The sequence below is a fragment of the Calidris pugnax genome, unplaced genomic scaffold, assembly GCF_001431845.1.
Source record: "Calidris pugnax isolate Ruff unplaced genomic scaffold, ASM143184v1 scaffold203, whole genome shotgun sequence".
Classification (NCBI taxonomy): Eukaryota; Metazoa; Chordata; class Aves; order Charadriiformes; family Scolopacidae; genus Calidris; species Calidris pugnax.
The window spans coordinates 944,877-965,831 of record NW_015090928.1 but is presented as its reverse complement, the minus strand read 5'-3'; the positions used below and the strand labels follow the sequence as shown (position 1 = coordinate 965,831).

General features: G+C 41.7%; 1 protein-coding gene across 1 annotated transcript in view; it reads left to right on the top strand.

Annotated features, from left to right (window-relative positions):
• The window catches only part of BICD2 (bicaudal D homolog 2 (Drosophila)), a 74,054-nt gene that overhangs the window by 36,586 nt on the left and 16,513 nt on the right, over window positions 1-20,955 (top strand). Inside the window, exons 4-7 of the mRNA XM_014951529.1 lie at window positions 12,376-12,528; window positions 14,522-14,974; window positions 16,905-17,924; window positions 18,979-19,130. Coding sequence (XP_014807015.1) covers window positions 12,376-12,528; window positions 14,522-14,974; window positions 16,905-17,924; window positions 18,979-19,130 — 1,778 coding nt within the window. The remainder of the gene's footprint in view (window positions 1-12,375; window positions 12,529-14,521; window positions 14,975-16,904; window positions 17,925-18,978; window positions 19,131-20,955) is intronic.

Below are 20,955 nucleotides of genomic sequence, written 5' to 3'. Positions count from 1 at the left end.
GTGTGTACTACAGTATGCCTCAAAGCAGAACTGTAATATGTTTGGGGAAAAAAAATCCTTTGTTCACCTAGTAGCTCTGCAGTGATACACTGACTCAGAACTGCACCCTGAGATTTATTTTCAAGTCATATACAATATGTTTTAAGAACGTGGCTTGGGCAGAAGCACAAAGAGCCAGCTAGGGGATGTGTCTGTAGTATCAGAAATGACATTGCTGTGCTGTTGCTGCTCTTGCAACTGTATTAAAATCCACCCCTTTTTTCTTTTACCCTACGTTGTGGCTTTCATCTTTTTTTCCTTTTTTTTTTTTTTTTTTTAGGTGAAATGGGTTTGGGGTGATAATGTGTCAAGTCTCCCCAGCTCCCCATAAATGCCCACTGGATCATCTGCAGATGAAGGAGGCGGTCCAGATTTTTTTAAGTGATGATGTTTAGTATTCTCTTCCTTTATCTCATTAGTGCATGTGGCTAACTCATTAACCCCTGCTACTTTTTAGCGTTTGATTGCCCTAAGGGAGGTATCTGCTGCTCTAAAAGTTAAGCAGTTGAGAGAAACCCGAGGCATTTTCCTGAACCAGAGCTCCCTGTATCTGGGTGTTGGACTGGTGCTGGTCTGGGTTGTTCCTGGTGTAGCCAGGACTGAAGGGGAAACACTGAACAGAATAACCAGGTGCAATGAAACCTCCACTGCTCCTACGTGGGGTGACTTAGGGCTGGAAGCCAGAGAGGTATCCTCGGTTTTTCTTCCCTGGGTTATCCTAACCCTCCATTGCTGCAGAGATTGAAAAGATGACTGATTTCAACCTGATAAATAACTGGTTTTTGAGAACAGCTAAGGAAGTTCATGGTATTACAGTTGTGTGGTCAATGTGAAGATAGTTGGTAGCTCTTGGAGCAGTATTTGTGGGGACAGCTGGTGGCTGCTAGCAGTACAGGCACCAACAACTGCTTCAGAGAACGGGATGCCACCACTGCTGTTGTCATGGTATTTTGCAGACTTGCATGGTAAAATGCAGAATCTAGAATGCAGACTTGCCCTTTTTGTGTCTTACTTATGGCAGTATGTGTTCTGGTGGTTATTCTAAGAGCTGTTTGATCTTCACAATTTCTCAAGTTAAAGAATTGACTCCATGTTAGTTCATAGCTGACAAAGGGACTCTTCTGTTTTGCTGTTGCTACTTTTGTCTACATGTAAATTTTTATACACTATAATTTTAGCGTCACTTATAAAAACAGCTCCTAAGAAAATACTCCTTTTTTATAGAAAGAGGGCAGTCTTTTACTTTTGTATGGCCAAAGATTGATTCTTTTTTTTTTTTTTCTTGCTTTATGGAAATATAGGTCAGTGGCCTTGTAATAGGCACAGAGCGTGCACTTTGAGTGCAAGTGGTTGGGAATAAAACAGTATCTTGCTAGTTACTGGTATAAAACCTCAATGTACTGTATGCCAAATGCAGAACTTGGCTACTCTGCCCAAAGTGTGTCCTGCAAAGAAGAGGCTGCTGTGGCGTGTGTGCATTCAGAACAACGCACCCAGTGGTGGTTTTGGCTTTTCAAAGCCTCTTGTAGCTGTAAAAGAACAGTCAAGAGACAAAGGAAACTTCTGGAAACAGCATTTAGGCATTGTTTGATGAAGATCCAATTTGCTGTGTCCCCACATATGTTTATTTCTGTAGAATACAAGCTAGATGTTAACATGCTGTCTGAGGTACCACTCTGAAAAGGGAAGGTTTCATCATTTAGTCATAATACATATGAAGTAATTGTATTAGGTCATCAGAAAGTTATTAAAGTCTGTCCTGCTAAGTGGTAAACAAGGCTGCTGAAAGCTGCTTGAGTCCTGCTGTTGTGACCTGTGGTTTCCCTGTTTAAACACAGAGATGCAGGCTGTGGGGTTATGCCCTCACGAATCTCCCTCTACTCCCTTCTTGCTCTCTATCCCTCCTCACCCAACCCTTTTTGTCTCACCAGAGGTCCTGCCTCTAGTTTAATGCAAGTTATACATGGCAACTTCATTAAAAACATGGGGGCACACTTGCAATTCGTGCGGGTGGGTGTGCTGTGTGTGAAGCGTTACTAGAAAATGTTGCTGATGGGTGAGAAACAAGAGATGTGCACTGGGAATGCCAGGTGATCCGGTTCAGCAGCGGGAGCCTGACTGCGCGGGTGTAGGGAGCTGCTCCTGCAGGCAAAGAGATGAGGAAAGTTGGTGGTTTTGGGTGAGTGAAGACTGGTAGGACTATACCATCAGCAGATCCTGCTCAGGAAGAAGAGTGAAGATGCTTTTCATCCAGGATCAAGGTATGGAACTTGCTGCGTCCATGGGTTGCGTGGTTTCCTAAGGCTGATGGGTGCTGGAGTTTCTGAGGGCCCCAGCTTCGGAAGGAAGGCTGCTGCACCCACACGTGTGGGTGGACCTGGTGGGCCTTCCTGGGGGTTGGCTGTCACCCCAGGACTTGTGCCATGTAGCTCCAGGTCTTTGGAGCTGCCAGGCGTCTGCTTCGCCTCTGCTCAATTTTTCTTTTTTTCAATTTTGTGTTTTTTAATCCAGCCTCCATAAGGTTGGATTTAAAAAAAATAAATTACAGTATTTTCTTTTATTCTGTGGCATTTTCTTATAAATAAGTACCACTTCCATAATCTAAATATAAGCAAAATCTTCCATATACCTCTGCTACTTATAAAGTGGTACCATAGGTATCATTAATTTAGATAGCACCTTTGGGATTTAATTCATTAAAATTGTTTGAAGTAGTGATGGAGCTCCAGGCTAGGAGTTTTGAGATATATCTCAGTAGAATCGGGGAGTGTAAACTAATCACTTTCCACAGCCAGGAGGTGGGGCACCTTGTGAAAATAGGCCACTAATGCTGGGAGTATGAATTTAGCCCAAGCTTTCATCTTATGCTTTACATACAAATTAGTTATGGCTAAAGTAAGTAGGAGACCTCTAATCTTTGATGACTGTACTAACTTCAACATTTTGTCTATTTTATTTTGATTTTAAATTCTTTTAAGTCTGACCCATTTGTGGTACTAGTGCTGAAATACCATAAACGTGCTCCTGGCCTGCTGCTGTAGAGCGCTGGTGTTAAACCTGCCCGGAGAGACTGTCACCGCTGGAAATGGTTAATGGAAACTTTAAAATAGGCCTTTAATATTAAATTAAGAAATATGAGTAAGAAAATGAATGAGCCTTCAAAAGACCTTGTAGCAGAGGAGGGCAGGCTTTAATTAACAAAAGAAACTTGTACTTAAGATTATTGAAAATATGTGGTTTGTGGACATTTCTGATGAGGCAAACCTAACATAGATTTGCAAAGGAACAGCAGAGTAAAACTGCAGTTTTGGGCTACAGGCACGGGGCACAGTGTGGGACAGATCTCTAATATCATTGAAGTGGGAGTTTTTGGTTGTTGGTTATCACTGATTGATAGAAGGATGTTAAAATCAAGAAACAAAAGTAACAACAACAAAAAAGCTTGACCAGGGAGAAAATCAATTAGAAGTTATCAGCGGGTTAGAAAAAGTGGTTTATGGAAATACTAAAACATTAGACTTTGGGGACAAGTGAGGCTGTTGAGGACCTGGGCTGGGGTGGTGATGAGGAAAGGTCCGATGGTGTTAGGGGTTCCTGACTGCTTCCCCCCCGGGTGACGGCTCCTCACTGCTGCTGTCCCCTGGCTTCCTGGTGCCTGGGACCATCCCCATGTGGCCGGGCAGCACAGGGAGGTTCACCACAGGCAGGGCCAGCAGGCAGCCACCGGTCACCTCACCCACTGAAGTCCCCCTTCTGACAAGGGCTGCTGTGGGTGTATTGCAAGCCATATTCCAGCAGCGTGGCTGCTCCCGAGAGCAGGAGTGTCTTCCTGAAACCAGAGATGTGGGCCAATTTCTAGATAGGGAAATTGGTCTGGTTTGAGTTTGGTACCAAATTATGCCTGTGGATTGTGAGTGTTTGACTCTTAGGACACCTGGTGCATTAGAGGAGTCCAGGTCATATGCTTCAGTTGGGAAATGAAACCCTGAGAGCTTTTAAGGATCTGAAATCAATTTAAACAAATTGCTGTTTCAAAATTTGCTTTGTGATCTCTTGTTCTGTGACTCCTCAGAGGCACCACAGCTGCTCCAGACAGCGCAGTATCTCACTTGTAGGTTTTATTGCTGTTTTCTGTTAAGGAGTGCAGATATAGGAAATGACAGATTTTGTTTATTAGCTTTTAATAGGTAATCTTAGGGTTTTATATTTTGGATTATGTTTGATGTCACAATATACTCTTTTAAAAAAAAATGAAATGTGCTACTAATTGAAATACATTTTTGGTACTACTTTATTCCTCTGAGTGTGGGCTGAAGACAAAACTGCAGGAGAGGCAGCTCTTTATGCTTCTTGCGTGCGCCTAACTGGTTTATCATTCTTTTTGTTTTTCTGGGAGTGTGCTTCATCTTTCCAGTCCCTTGTTAGTTTGCATCCACAGGGAGAATTGCTGCAGCTGGAGGCTGAGCTCAGATATTCCTAAGGTATGTGCTAGCTCAGCTGTCCCCAGGGGGTTGGCATCCCTGTGCCCTCCCAAACCCAGGGCCATGACAGCAAGCCCTTGGGTGCAGAAGTATGTTGACTCAGTTACCCAGCTCTTCTTCCTTCTCCTTTCAGCCTGAGGGAGGTTTGCCCAAACGACCTCAAGCTTGTTTCACTACCATCTGAAAATCCCAGCATGGCACGCAGCAATCCCTTCACAACCCGCTTGCTGAGGGGCGGTGGGCAACCTGTGCTGGGTGCAGCAGTGAGCTTCACCCATCTCTGCGGGCAGTGGTGGCCTGGGGACCCTTTGGGTGGCAATGACCCCTTTCAGAGCTGGACTTGGCTCCACCAGCCCTGCTGGAGGTCAGAGATGGCAGCTACCTAAAAACTTACTGGGAGGCCTTGGAAGAGTTAAATGTTTTCTTTGTGGCAGTGAAGGAGATGGAACGATGCCAAGCATACAGATTTGAGATTTGAAAAGCAGCTGGAGTTTAACTGCTCTTAGCAAGCAGTGCAGGAAAGGCAGGGACAGTAATAGTAATGTTACAGAGTGCCATTCATAACACTTGTCAGGTTTGGGTCAGCATTTTCCATGCCAGCTCCCACACTTGCCAGAGCCCTGGTGCAGAGCCCAGGTGCTGCAGGAGGAGCAGCTCGGGTCTCCAGAGGAGCAGCATGGCTGGGAATGCACAGGGGAAGCGAGATCCCCTCTTCCGCTCCTGCAGCTCAAAAATGGCTCAGTTTTATAGGTAATGAGATCCCTGTATGGAAATCGGACTGTTAACAGTAACTGATTTATTCCAGTTTTAAAATGGCTTCTTTTGGATGGACTGAAATAGTTGCCCTCCAATCTCAGAGATTTATCAGTGCCCCCAGCTTTTGATCACAAGGTTCATTCCAGTCCTCCCAGCCTCTTCTCCACCATTGATCTGTTGGCTTCTGTAAAGGCATCGCGCCGCTGCCTGCGTGGGCTTGCACCAGTGCCAGACACCTTATGTTTAGAGCCCAGTGGGCTACTGGGCAAAACCACCAGTTTGGATGGGCAGCTAGAGCCTGTGCTTGGTGGGAGGTGTATCTATCTGTGCCTGGGCTGTAAGGTTGCAGTTGGAGAGCATCCCTGGAGTAGGGCTGGATTCATGTACAAGGATCTTCAACAAGAGTAGGTGAGCGTCACAGCCACATGTGTTAACCCTCCGCAGGTGTTAACCCTTCCCATGACAAAGAAAGGGTTTGGAGGATGTGCTTTGGATTTGACTCTGGATTGGATCAAATACTTGAACAGATAGTAAGCAACACATGGGGTAGGTGTTTGTATAATGGAGAGGTTAACAAAACCCACAAACACCACAACTAAAAACCAGGCAATTGTGCACATTTGCTAACAGAGTTTCAGTGTAGCTGCATGTCTCCCATTAACACTTCACAGCTATTGGGAGCATATGTATAAGTTATGATAAATAGCTAGTATGCCCTTTTCCCCATTTTCTGCAGGAGAATTAAATGTACTGTGAGTTGTGCGTATTCCACCTCTTCTTCCCTGCCATCTCTGATTTTTGTTCCCTGCAGGTTATCTGTCACAGAGGTCAATCTGACTGTGCTTGGGAGCAGTGGGCATGTCTCATGTGAATTAGAGCTCTCAGATCATGTTTCCTAGTCCAAAAAATAGAAAGTAAGACTGCAACTTCTGCTAGGAAAGAGAAACCAGATCAGATTTGCTGAGTGGCTCCAAATGCATAAAATGGGCATATGTCTGGCCCAGGTGTAGGACAACCTTGAAAGGGGTGACGTGAGAAACTGTAGGAAGTTCTTTTAGTGTTAGTTGCAGAACAACTCAAGGTGCTGGTGTCACACTGCCAGAGGGGCAGCCCTGGCCAAGTGGCACCCAAGTCTGGTTCAGGTTCCTGCCACAGAGCTGGGGACAATTGCTGCACTGCTGGACTTGGGGCTTCTTGCCTGCTTTTGGCTGCAGTTGCTACTGCTGGGGTTTTTTTTTCTTTTTTTCTGTTGTTTGGTTCTTCCCCCCAACCCTTTCCCAGAGAGAAATATTTCAGATATGCACATGGGAAGGAAGACTTTTCACTGGGACATGAGTTGTCTCTCTCTTGGGGAGTTTTTTGGCTCAGTAATTTTTTTTCTGCATGAAATGCAATTAAAGCTTGACTTTGCTTTGAAAACACACAAACAAAACAGTATTTCTTCTGCTTCTAACTGGCCACAGCGCTCCCCCTTCTTCTTTCCTTCCCTATTTGTATCGACCTCTGTCTGCAGTCACACCAAGGCTTAAGAAAGCAGAGGAGCTTTTCAGCAGACTGTGGCATGGCATGACTTGCAACAAAAGGGTGGAGAAGGGTCCAAACTGCAGTTTAGCATAATATCTACTTCATTTTTCTCCAGTGGACTTGTGTGAAGAAGACACCAAAAATACATGCTATAAATTCTGGAAAATACAGTCCGACTGCAGACAGTGACTTTCTCTACTGGTTGTGTGGCCTGTCTTTTGCAATATTTCTTTTGAATGTGTTTGTGTTGTAAAACACTCCTGAGAGCACACTGATTTTTCTGTCACTTATAAGAACTGTTTTCTTAGTAATTTCACAAGCAGTGTTTGGAGAAGAGGACCCAGATGCTGGATACAATTAGAATAAACACAGATTTGCATCTGAAGGCTGGTCCATGCCTGTTGTGCAAGGCTAAAGAGAGATGTCTGTGGCTCATGAACCGAATCAAAGTATAAAAGCTATGACGGTGACATTTGAGTAACTCAGTGAGTGTCACATGTCAGTTAGCATAGTTGAATGCTGAACAAATGTCATAAGCACAAGTCTGAGGTGATAGTTGTAATGTGTTTTTACACATGTAGAAGGCAGCTATAGGTATATCTGTGCCTGGCAGTCAGTCCCCACCAGACTTGGTTTTGTTTCCCACCATTTGATGTGTGCGTGTTGTGATACAGCCTGAACTTTATATAGGGGTTGTATCAGAAATAAAACTGCTTCTTTTCCCAATTTCAAGGTTGCCTGAGCCATGTTGCCTACAGGTGTTTTATCTATAAATCTTTCCCTTCCCAAAGGAGCATCTTATGCTGCACCAGTATGTGTGCACACAGGGTAACACGGGTGCAGATGTGGCTGGAGACAGTTTCTCCTGTGAATGAGGAAGCAGTCAGGCCACCAGGGCATTTCTCCTCTGCAGAAATATAAATAAATGTTTTTATACTATTTTTTTAGTAGTTTTACTGTAAGAAAAGAACGGGCAAACTTTTAAAAATGAGACACTCGCGTAGCTCCAGCGTCTGAGGAAGATGAGAGAGAGAAGGGCATCATGAGGAGGTGCTGCTGGCCCCCCCAAAGCGTTTGTCCATGGCAGCCTTGTTACACCAGTGATCTTCACTGCAGTAGGGAAAGTATAGGTTTCCACACCTTCTGTTCATATATAGTCAACAGTTGGATCTAATGGAACTTTAGCTTTTTTTTTTCTCCCAAATATTAGTGGTTTGCTTTATATCTATAATACCAAAAAAAAAAAAAAATTTAAAGAGCCCATAACTTGAGAAATAGGATAAGATTATTTTTGGTTTCTTATACAATCATAATTTGCCTCTGTTCTAGGGGTATTTTCTATCCTAGCCCTTAATTACACAGTTATGTGATACTTTGCTGTAGCACCCCAGCCCTTACATATGCAAAGGAAATGCAATTAAAATCAGATGAGCAGCTGTGAATTTCACACACAACTTTAAACTGCTAGTCTTTGTAGTCTAAATAATGTAACTTGTTAGATGTATTCATGTCTAGTGAATGACTTGAAATTTTTGTTTTGTGCCTGGAAAAGCTTTATGGTCCATATTTTGAGTTCTTAATTTCACCAGTGGTACCTGGGGTAGATGATGTAGCTTTGAGGTTGGCTCTTCTGGAGTGAGAGCTGTGAGTGTGAAGGCAGCATTCAGAACAACATTGGCTGAAGCACCTTCTTCAAAAAAGTGCAGAAGGCGGCGCTAAGTTATGGAAGTGTCCGAGGATTAGTCTTCCCAATTTTCCTGCTGATATTTAATAAAATGCCTAAGAGATGATGTTATATTAATTATTTTTATTAATTTATATATTAAAATTATATTATTAAATTCTATTATTAAATTCTATTATAAATATAATATAATTTATTAATATGGACTCTCTGGTGTTAGGTTAACAGTTGGGCTTTGTCATGATTTAGGCCAAATTGACCAATTACATGTGACAGATGCTTGCCCCCCACCTCTTGCTCCCCGGAGAAGAGGAGGAAAGATCAGGAGATTACGGATTCAGAAGGAACTGAACTACTTTAATGATATATTAATAATAAAATAAAAAGGAAATAGATACAATATATACAAAACCTTATCAAGCTCACAGGATGGCAGGCACTGGGGAAGTCCCAGACTGGACTCGGTGACAGATGGGAACTGGATTCCAGATCTGGAGTCAGGAATATATGGATCAAGATCAAAGGCAGAGGAACAGACAGGGGTCCTCCTCTAACACTGGCCATTAAAGGGAACTGGATTCCAGATCTGGAGTCAGGAATATATGGATCAAGATCAAAGGCAGAGGAACAGACAGGGGTCCTCCTCTAACACTGGCCATTAAAGAAAGAGGCTGACCCTTTGATCCCTTGGCTTTTGTACTGAGCACGGGGCAGATGGGATGGAAGACCCCGTTGGTCAGTCTGGGGTCTCCTCTCCTGTCCCCTCCTCCCTGCAGGTGGGACCCTCTGCACTTTTCCGTTTCTGACCCTCCAATGGGGCAAATAACGAAATTGGCTGACCTTGGTTGTTAAAGCAATAAGGATAAGAAGGAGCCTCTCTGCACACCGCTCCTTGGCATTGACTATAAACATTGGTCTCAGCACTCTGAGAACTAACAGAACAACAAAATGCTGTCAATCTCTGAGAGTTAGAGGAGGCCTAGCTAAGAAGTAAAATTACTGAACAGAAAGTTGGTTCTGTTTTACCTCAAACAGTACAGACTTGGTAGTCTTAAGGGTCTTTTCCAACCTAAATGATTCCATGATTTTCTCCTCCCCAGAGAAACAGAATACACATGAGGTGAGGTCCTTTTCAACCACACTGTATTTTTTTCAAAGAGTCTGCATCCTTTTTTTGTGAATCTTTCCTGTGAAGAACACAAGAGGGAGTTATCATATCTAGAAATATTTATTGCATGAAGCATTAATTCTAATCCTAGAATTAGTAATAAAATTGGACAAACTAAATTTTGACTCTGGATGATAACAATGACATGTAAAATTAGGTGTGAACATTTTTACTGCAGGGGGGAGCTCAAACTGGCCTGTGGGCTCAGGATCTGGTGGAGTTGGAGGGAACAGAAACCTTGAAACAGCTTCGCTGGCAAGACTAGCCTTGGGCTGGTGACCTGGAGCCCAAACACACAGCATTCAGGCTCTGCAATGCCCAAAAGAAAGGAGGGAATTGGCTACCTTGAGATTTTTGTCTCAATTATTTTAATACTCAGGGTCAAATTATATGTAACTTTGTGCTGGAGTTTACTAGAAAAGTAGGTGCTAAGGTGCAGGCATTTGGCAGTCATGAGGGATGGCAGTTGTGGCTTTAATATGCATGTGAGGGTGGCTTCAAACTGGTCCTGAGGAGATCCCTGCCTTTTCTAGCACCGGTCCTGCTCAGAGTGGTCCATGCAACAGCTGAGGCAAAGCTGAGAGGATAAAAACACATAAGACAAGCTCTCTAGCAGCAGAAGCAGAGTGGTCTATGACCTTCAGATCAGGTGAAATCACTTTCAGATCACAGTATTTTCCTGGGCAGGATGGATGATAGGCTTCTGCGTAGTGGGAATATTCTCTAGGTTGAGAAGTTGAGAGGTTTTGTCAGCTAGATCATAGAATCATGGAATTATTTGCATTGGAAGGGACCTTAAAGACCACCTAGTCCAACCCCCTTCCATGGGCAGGGACACCTCCCACTGGACCAGGTTGCTCCAAGCCCCATCCAGCCTGGTCTCCAACACTCAATGGGATTATATGGCCATCAATTCTCCATACAGTAGTAATGACATTTCATAAGTGCTATATGATTTGCTTTGGGTGGAGGTGAGACTTCTTGTACAGGTGAGAGCCTGGCCAGCTTGTGGCCCTTGTGTTCCAGCTCCCCCTTCTCCCCTGTGCTTGGGGTTGCTCAGGGCAGAGGAAGAAGGATGAAGCCACTGAATCAACAAGAGTCACAGAAAGGTTCAAACTCAGCTCGCTTCTGTGTGCTTGAGGAACAGTGGAACACCATCTGTGAGAACATGTGCAGTCTATGTGTTGTCTGTCTTCAAATACACTTTCTTTTTGGGTAATAGAAAAATCCAGTCAGGGAAGGATGCAGTAGCTTCTCTTTCCTGCCGAAAAAATCCTACCATTTGGCATGGCACCCAGTGTAACCTTGCAAGCACATGCATTTATTTGACAAGAAAACACTAAGAGCAAGCTAAATGTACAGCTTGCTAAACAGCCAGTAAGCCTAGGTTGTATCTTCCTTTCCTGATCAGGAAACAAGGGAGCTATTTTTAAATCTGGCCTTCCTGCACACACTGAGATAGAATGAGTTTTTCTTGTGCTAGACAGAGCATGACAATACTTTTACATTAAATAATGAGTTCTTACTGTTGCTCTGAATTAAATGGGCAGGTTTGGACAGAAGCCATTCTTTCTCCAAATAAGACCGACTCCAATGATTTCTCCAGGCATTAACTCTGCAAAGAGAATGATAAGATCATCCAGGGAGGAAGAGGAACAAAGGAACCTGAATGGTGTGGAGAGAAGCTTGCTGGTAGCTTTGTGGGAGATCTTCCATTGCATTTCACTTATTTGGGAATGGGGAAAATCGCAGACAAGATCTAATTTGTATGAAACCCAGTTTGATGCAAGAGCCTTTTGCGATCCTAACTTTTAAACAGTTTGGATTATCTGGCTGGAGGCTCTTTCTGCCAAAGGCAGAAGGTCTTCATTTCAGTTGTTAACAAGTTAAGGTGTGAATTCATGTCAGCCAGTAGCCCTCAGCCCCCTTTGGTGCTTCTTTCCCTGGGGCTCTGGGTTTGTGCAAAGATAGAACCAACACTTCCTCAGGCATGAAATACAGGACATAGCAACTTGTCACTTGCATTGCTGTACTGTAGTGTCTGGTTTCAGAAATTCATGTTTATTTTAGCTTTTCAGTGTTCTGGGAAGTAGTGCTTTTCTCTTTATTGCTAAAAATAAGCAGACAAGTTTATATAGTCTAATCTCCACTTGACATGCAAGGGAGCTGTAATTTAAATTTATTTGCCTTAACGGTTGCAGGTGATTCTATGTTTGTGTTCAACCTGTCAGATTCAAGTCTTGGTATTTGCTCCTGCTGCAAACATCTCCTTCATCTCTTAGTTTTCTGTAGGTGCCTGTTGATACCTGTTGTGTTCCTGCTGCACACTCACAAGAGGACCGAGACCATATTTTATTCATTGCTGACACTCTTGTTTCTGACATAAAGTGGAGAACTCTCAGGGAATCTGAGTTCAGGTACCAGAGGGTGAAGCTTTCTTGGCTAGGCTGCTGGATAGATGAAAATAGAAATAAGATGCCAAAACCTAACTAGATGAACTGTTCAGCTGTGTCTTTCATGAGCTTGCATTTTTTTTGAGCTGATTTAGAACTGCTTGGAAAATCATCCGGTCACTTCACGGGTACAGGTGCTGAATATCTGGATACTATTTTTATAGGCAACTGTGTTCTAATTGATTAGTGCACATAAGGAACAATAAAATTTTGAAATTTGATTGCGGCTGGTCAAATCACTATCATTTTGGGGTTTGTTTGTTTTTCCAGGTCAATCAGAACGTGGAGATCCAAAGGGCCCGTCTGCGAGACGATATTAAGGAATATAAATTCCGAGAAGCGCGTTTGCTGCAAGACTACACTGAGCTTGAGGAGGAGAATATCTGTCTCCAGAAACAGGTTTCTGTCCTGAAGCAAAATCAGGCAAGTTTTTCAAAATAGTAAGCATCGCTTCGGTAGCAATCCCTGTGTAGGGGGTAGTTAATCCCTGTGTTACAGCATGATTCTGTCTTGATTGAACGTCCAACCACTTCTTTTTCTATGGTTGTACTGCTTTTGAGACTACAAGCTCTATCTTTTAGTACCAAGAGTTGTCCCAAAATGTTTAAGACCTTTCTGACTGTTTATATTCAGTTACAAGACTTTATTGTCTTTATCTACTTTGACCTCCAGGTTCTTCCATTGCCTTCTCTTTCTTTGATGGAAATGAAGTCTCTACCATTCTGCTTTGTTATTTGGTTTAGTCTTTTTGTTACAGTAGTTTTTCAGTGTTTCTTTGCAATACTTTCTGTCCATTGTCTTCTACAATATCTCTAACTGTTTGTATTTCTGAGCATGTGTCTTTATTACTACTTAGTGCTTACATTTTCTCTCCAGTTCTGTACTTCTACCCTTTTCCAGCTACTTTCATTAAACTTGGACTACTGTTATAGTAGCTCTATGTTGTCAGACCTGTGTGACTGCCAATCTTAAAAGTCACGTTTAATTGCACAGTTCCAGCTATTTTCATAACTTTAGAAAACTGCATTTTTGTAAAAACTCAAGAGTTTCCCTGAGTTATCATTTGTGGAGGCAATTAGATTAGATGTAGTGTTTGATACAGTTCACTAATCTTTCTCTATCAATTGAGGACTTGCTGGTTTTATTGTTCAGGTGCCTGCCAGTCTCATTGTATAAGTAAAACTCAAGGTTCAATTGAGAAAAACGTATCATATTCCTGAAATAAAAGCTCTTGAAGAAAACAGTGGTGTTAGTACCATCTGTTGTCGTGAACACTTAGCAAAAGCTTATTAGGGTTTGCTTCAGAGCTCCTTCAGTGTTCCAAGTGAAAGCTGTACTACCAGGCGAGGTGTTTGGGATACTTGGTGTATTTCATTTATATCCAGGTGGTGCTCCATGTCAATATTTATCACATTGACTTCACTGATATGTGTGATATTTACAGGTTGGACCTGTTCTAATCTGTTCCTAATCCTACTTGATGAGTTTTATTAAGCTTTAATTATCCCACTGACATAACTAGAAGAAGCCATCAAGTTTTCCCAGGCTTAACTTGCAAAATTGAATTACCATGACTGGTTCCTGGTTTTTAAATGGGGTGTGATTCAGCACTACCAGACTGGTGCGGTTGGCATCTAAGATTCTTTTAGCAGCTGGCAAAAATACATAGGGTCATATATCATGTGGTGTTTTTTCCTTAATTTCAAGGTAAGGAAAAGGTATTCCTTAGGCTTGTTTTTCAGAATTTGATTCAGAATTTTATAGTTATGGTTGGTGTTCATAATTTGAGTGCAAGAGGTTTAAAAATTCAATTTTACAGGTAAAATCTTATAGCATGCCATCAAATCTCATGTGGCAGTACTATGAGTCTGAGTGTAGAGTGAATTGTAGCTTTCAAGATGTACTGAAATGATGATGACAGAAGTGATAAAACATTTTATTTTGAATGTATAAAAGCAGAGTTTGATAGCTAGGTTTTAAGCGCAGTGGCATATTCTAACAGCAGTGCAGCAGTGTCAGAGGCATAGCTTTGCAATGCTGGCTTTTGGAAGTGTTGAGCTTGAGTCTGTGGGAGGGTTGGCCAAGGAATTTGTTAATCAAACAGGGAAAGAGTTTGCATAATGTGCTAGGAAAGCCTGTTTTGTAACGCCTCGGTATCACACCCTGTATCTCCCACCTGTCTTAAATTGGAATAACTCAGCTCATTCAACGGTTTGCTTAGAAACTTTATTCCATGCTCTCTGTGAAGGTAAGTTATGTGAGAAGTGTTTGCACTCATAGTGCCCGAACTGAAAAAATCATTCTATTCTCACCATATTTAATGAAAGCAAGCATTTAAAAGTAAAATTACTTGGTGCCTCGCAGGCAAACATTTTCATTAGGGTTTTTTTTTTCCCCTCCATTTGTATATCTTCAGGTGGAGTTCGAAGGCCTGAAACATGAAATCAAAAGGCTTGAAGAGGAAACAGAATTTCTCAACAGCCAGCTAGAAGATGCCATACGGCTGAAGGAGATCTCTGAACGCCAGCTTGAGGAGGCCTTAGAGACGCTGAAGACAGAGCGGGAGCAGAAGAACAATCTTCGTAAGGAGCTCTCTCACTACATGAACATCAATGACTCCATGTACAACAGCCACCTGAACATCTCTTTGGATGGACTGAAGTTCAGCGATGAAGCCACAGAGCCCAATAATGATGAAATCATTAATGGATTTGAACAAAACTGCCTCAGCAAACTCAGCAATGGCAAGAATAGTGCATCAACACCCAAGAAAAATGAAAGCTTCCCTCCAGCCCCAAGTCTGGTTTCAGATCTTCTGAGTGAACTAAACATTTCTGAAATCCAGAAGCTGAAACAACAGCTTGTACAGGTAAATGGCTTTCCTAAACAACTGTGTGCTTCCAAATAGCTGCTAGAGTTTATTTGGGTTGTAATTTCGGTCTTTTCAATATCTGACGTGACCACCATACCATGTGAACTATATTTGCAAAGGCTCTGATTGATTTGGAGTTTGAGGATGTTAAATGTTTGTCAGCAGAAAATCATAGCTCTGCTCGTTTTTGTTTGGGTTGGTTTTTTTGATGCAAAGAAGCCAGCAGTCATGTCCTGAGTTTGGAAGAAAGTTGTAATGTATCATCTGTGCAGTACATGCTGTGTCTGCTTCATTGTATCGCTAGCAAGGAAGATAATATTTTGTTCAAAAATTGATAGTTACTCCAGTCATCTTCATGAAAAGGAGTTTTGTACACCGTAACTGTTTTCTGTAATTAGTTTGAGGAACGTGAAGTTTTAATCGGTACCAAGCATTTCTGTGTTACATTTGTGCTATTGGTTGTGTACACCGTAACTGTTTTCTGTAATTAGTTACGTAGACGTAATAGACGTAATAGACGTAATTAATTACGTCTGTAATTAGGAACGTGAAGTTTTAATTGGTACCAAGCATTTCTGTGTTATATTTGTGCTATTGGTTAGAAAGTTTGGTATAGATTTGTGTTGTGTAGAAGTGCTTTAAAGTTATTTTGTCCAGCATTTTTTAAGTGTTCCATAAGAACCCTTCCTTTGTGGAAAAAAAAATGCTGTGTTTTTTTGAAAATAAGAACTTTCAGAGGAGAAACTTTAAAAGTTTCTGTATTTCTGCATCTTTCATGAAGCTCCAATCTTCCACCATGGACTAGCTGCATGTTTTCTAATATTTACTGTTATATTGCCAAATTATCAAGTAAAATTTAGCTTATCTTCAGGTCTGCATCTTTCATGAAGCTCCAATCTTCCAGCATGGACTATCTGCATGTTTTCTCATATTTACTGTTATATTGCAAATTATCAAGTAAAATTTAGGTTATCTTCAGCTGAAAGGATGTTTTCAGAATGAAACCATCAGCTATGGAAGCAGTGCATAAGAGCGTGCATTTTGGAGTGGACATGAGAAAAAACTGGCAAGGAACATTCTTCTTGAGATAGTTTTAGAATAAATTAAATAGTCTTTTCTGTAATGTGCAAGTGATCAGATTTCTGTAACCATATGGGTCATGTCCTGAGTTTGGAAGAAAGTTGTAATGTATCATCTGTGCAGTACATGCTGTGTCTGCTTCATTGTATCGCTAGCAAGGAAGATAATATTTTGTTCAAAAATTGATAGTTACTCCAGTCATCTTCATGAAAAGGAGTTTTGTACACCGTAACTGTTTTCTGTAATTAGTTTGAGGAACGTGAAGTTTTAATCGGTACCAAGCATTTCTGTGTTACATTTGTGCTATTGGTTGGAAAGTTTGGTATAGATTTGTGTTGTGTAGAAGTGCTTTAAAGTTATTTTGTCCAGCATTTTTTAAGCGTTCCATAAGAACCCTTCCTTTGTGGAAAAAAAAATGCCGTGTTTTTTTGAAAATAAGAACTTTCAGAGGAGAAACTTTAAAAGTTTCTGTATTTCTGCATCTTTCATGAAGCTCCAATCTTCCACCATGGACTAGCTGCATGTTTTCTAATATTTACTGTTATATTGCCAAATTATCAAGTAAAATTTAGCTTATCTTCAGGTGAAAGGATGTTTTCAGAATGAAACCATCAGCTATGGAAGCAGTGCATAAGAGCGTGCATTTTGGAGTGGACATGAGAAAAAACTGGCAAGGAACATTCTTCTTGAGATAGTTTTAGAATAAATTAAATAGTCTTTTCTGTAATGTGCAAGTGATCAGATTTCTGTAACCATATGGACTTTGGCTAAGTTGCACTCTCTTATGATAAAACCATTTAAGTGATACAATTTCCTTTAAGTAGATGTCTGTGTTCCTGCATTTCAGATGGAAAGAGAAAAGGTGAACTTGCTAACAACGCTACAGGAATCTCAGAAGCAGCTGGAAAATACACGGGGGGCCCTCTCAGAGCAGCACGAGAAAGTTGGCAGACTCACAGAAAATCTGAACGCAATGAAGAAGCTCCAGGTCAGCAAGGAACGTCAGTCTGCCCTTGACAATGAGAAGGACCGAGACAGTCATGAAGATGGAGATTATTATGAAGTTGACATCAATGGGCCAGAGATCCTGGAGTGCAAGTACAAAGTGGCTGTGGCCGAGATTACTGACCTAAAAGAAGAGCTTAAAAATCTTAAGGCGAAATACAAAGAATGCGAGTCAAAGTATGAGGAAGAGAAAAGCAGATACGAGACTGAAAGCCAAGCTCTCACTGAAAAGATCACCTCACTAGAAAAATCCAGTAGGCTTGATAGAGAACAGGTGGCCAGATTGGAGAAGGAGCTGAAGAAAGTCAGTGATGTTGCTGGAGAAACACAGGGCAGCCTCAGTGTGGCCCAAGATGAACTAGTCACCTTCAGTGAAGAACTGGCCAATTTATACCACCACGTCTGCATGTGCAACAATGAAACTCCAAACAGAGTGATGCTGGATTACTACAAAGAAGGTAAAGGCGGACGCAGTAGCCCAGAGACCAAGGGAAGAAGGTCTCCCATTCTTCTTTCTAAGGGGCTGTTAACTATAGAGCTAGGAAAGACAGAGAATGGAAGCGGTGACAGCAGCCCATCTCCAGTGTCATCTTTACCATCTCCTGTGTCAGATCCTCGGAAGGAACCAATGAACATTTACAACTTGATCGCTATAATCCGGGATCAGATCAAGCACCTGCAAGCTGCTGTGGACAGAACAACTGAATTGTCCAGGCAGCGTGTTGCCACTCAAGAACTTGGGCCAGTGGTGGACAAAGACAAGGAAGCTCTCATGGAAGAAATCCTGAAGCTGAAGTCTCTGCTGAGCACCAAGAGAGAACAGATAGCAACTCTGAGAACTGTGCTGAAGGCCAACAAACAGGTAATTGGGTCTTACAAAAGAATTTGGCTTTGAGGTCACACTGCCTATACCCTCAGCTCAGTGAGGCTTTTGTTGCTGGTACTTGTTGGATCCAAGGCTAAAGCAGGTTGTTTCATTAGGGGCACACACTGTTGTACTGTAAAGCTGAGTGCTGGGGCTTTAACTGACTTTTGCTTGTCACATACTCATGAGACATTTTATTAAGTTTAAGGTAACTTCAATCTACTGCCTGTCTAAAACGAAGAGGTAAATCTTATTTTCTACTTAAAAGAATCCTAGTTGTTGCCCTTAAAAGAGTTCATAAACTTATGTACTCTTCTGTCTCAAATTGCAAACGAAAAGAAAGCCTTTCCAGATAAGGGTGTGATATAAGAACATGGTCAAAATAACGGGTGAAAGGTAAAATTAGTCTTTTGGGATTAGGCTGTCACATTTGATACACATTAGCAGTGCAGCAGATGAAAGTAACTGCTGTTAAGACACTGTGACATTCTTCTTTGTCTCCTCTAAAGTTAAAAATAATGCAAATTGAAGTTGTCTTAAAAAAAATAAATACAGTGTTTAAGACATCAATATATAATTTCAGTTTTCTTGTGTACATTTTAAAAAAGGTGTCCCAAAGTGTGAGATGGGAAAAATGCTGTAAGTGTTACAGAACTGTGCAGGTGGTTGATTTAAATTTAGAGATTTAAATATAGACATAGTCATTTAAATATAGAGATACTATATAGACTACTTTGTTCTTTGTGTTGAAGTATGTAAAGTTTGATTTCTTTTAGTAGTTGGAGATAGGCATCACTAAATGTATTTTTTGTAACTTCCTGGATGCTGCTGCATGGTTAATGGGAGTAGGAGAGCCATATGTCTGATCTGTTGCTAGTGTTCAAAAATGAAGTTGTATTTAATTTGTACAAGAAAAGTTGACCAGAAGTTTAACATTCCAGTAGGAAGTAAATGTTTCATTATGTGAGTAGTGATTAGAAATCTCTTAGCCAGCCACTTTATGAAGAGTTTCATTAACTAGTACGTTTCTGTTCTTCTTGGTAAACAATAGACTGCAGAGGTAGCCCTTGCCAACTTAAAAAGCAAGTATGAAAATGAGAAAGCAATGGTTACGGAGACAATGATGAAGCTGCGAAACGAGCTGAAGGCTTTGAAAGAGGACGCTGCTACCTTCTCTTCCCTGAGAGCAATGTTTGCTACAAGGTAAAGAACATCTGAACTCTGTAAAATGTCATTTCTTGCTTCTATGGAGGAAGAGCTGAACACCCTGCCCACCACCCACGCTGAGAGTAGCAGGGTGGGCTGCCTTCTTCCAAGATCATTGCTTATAGTGTTTGTCTGTGATATGTTCCAATTTACGAGGAAAATGCCAGGGATGTAGTATGTTGCTACAAAACAAGAACTTGTAGTGGTATTTATTTAATTCAGGTGCAAGATTATCCCTGGTTCTTTAGACGCCATTAACTCTGAGGAGGAGTGACGTTTAATGATGCAAAATGAGCACTTATTACGCAATGAAGATGTGACTCTGTAATGACCCAGAAAAATGTAAAGATGTTGCAAACATCTTTTTATTCTTAGGTTGTCCATCCTGCAGTTGGCATCTCTGTCATTTCATTTACCTGTGTGAGCTGATTTGGGTTGTATATGTCTTTGGAACTTGCTTCTGCTTCTTGGTTGTGTTTTGCGGAGTTTAAAAACAAAAAGCCAGCATGTGCTGTAGAAGTGATAAATGCTATTTTGATCTGCATGTTGCTTACTGCTGCTGCCATTGATTTCTTCTTTGAGGCTACACATGTATTTTGGGGAAAGTTGAGGAAGCAACATCATGTTAGAAAATCCAGATCTGCTTCACAGCAAAGGAATGTGCAGTTGGCTCCTGTGTGAAGATGATCCTGGAAAACAGGAAAAGAAAAAGCTCTAGATAAAACTTGTCAGTCCCAGCCTGATGGGATTCACTGGCACCCCCCTGGCAATGTCCTTTTGCCTGCATATTGCATGTATTGCCTAGAGAAGATGGAGAAGAGAGTGTGTAAAGAATGCTGTTTAATGGAACCTAGACATTTGTTTTTAAGCTACCCCGAGAGGACAGGACAGTCTGGATGTGCTGTGTGCTGCTTTGCTCTCTGCCTTCTCTGGACACCTAAAAAAAAATAAAATCCTCGAAAAGGTTTTCTTTCTGTCATCTGCTGAAAAGTACTATGCTAAGGAGTCATGAGGGGGTTTATGAGGATTCCTGAGGCTTTTCTGAATGGTCATTTGTGGGGATGGTTCTGCAGCAGCTCTCATGTTCCTTAAGTAGTCTTAAGCTTCCTGGTGATTCAGCCTTTCTCAGCAATAACTATGCATGTGGGTAAGCATGGAAAGGAGAAATGGATACCAAGGAATGCTAAAGGTTGAATTGTGGCAGCTCATTTTGCCAAGAAAGGAATGCCCTGTACAGTGTGGATCTGTCCTACTTTCTTGCCTCTTTGTCTCCTTTTCTAGACTGTAATTAATATGCAGAAATTGCAGTCTCTTTGTTAGTTGTAGGTGAGCTTGAAGCTGAGAGGAAAGAGAAAAAACATGCTATTAACTTTCAATTATTTTTCCTAGATACAGACAGCTAGCTGTCTAAATTTCCCGTAGCAGCAGTACAGTTTCCTACATGTTGATTTTCTTGCCCTAGTGAGAAAGCGAGAGTGTGACTGTGAACTGGTTTGGAGAGGAGGAATTATCAGAAGGGTAACACTCTCTCTCTCTCTGCCTTTCTCTTGGGGTATTATCTGGAAGTCAGTCTTGTCCTTGCTGGGAAGGCCATAATGAGGGTTCCTTGGCACGGTGAAAATGGAGGCAGAATAAATGTTTTTCTGAGAGCAGCAGATGGAGGAGCTCGGTGCTGGAGCTCTGGGGGCAGTTGCAGGTTTTAGGCAGGAGTGAGCTCTGGCTGGTGACACACAACAGACTCCCCTGCCTAAATGCACAGTGCCATTTCTGACCTTATGCTTTACTTAGTGACTGTAGTGAAAAAAAAGAAGAGGCCAAGAGG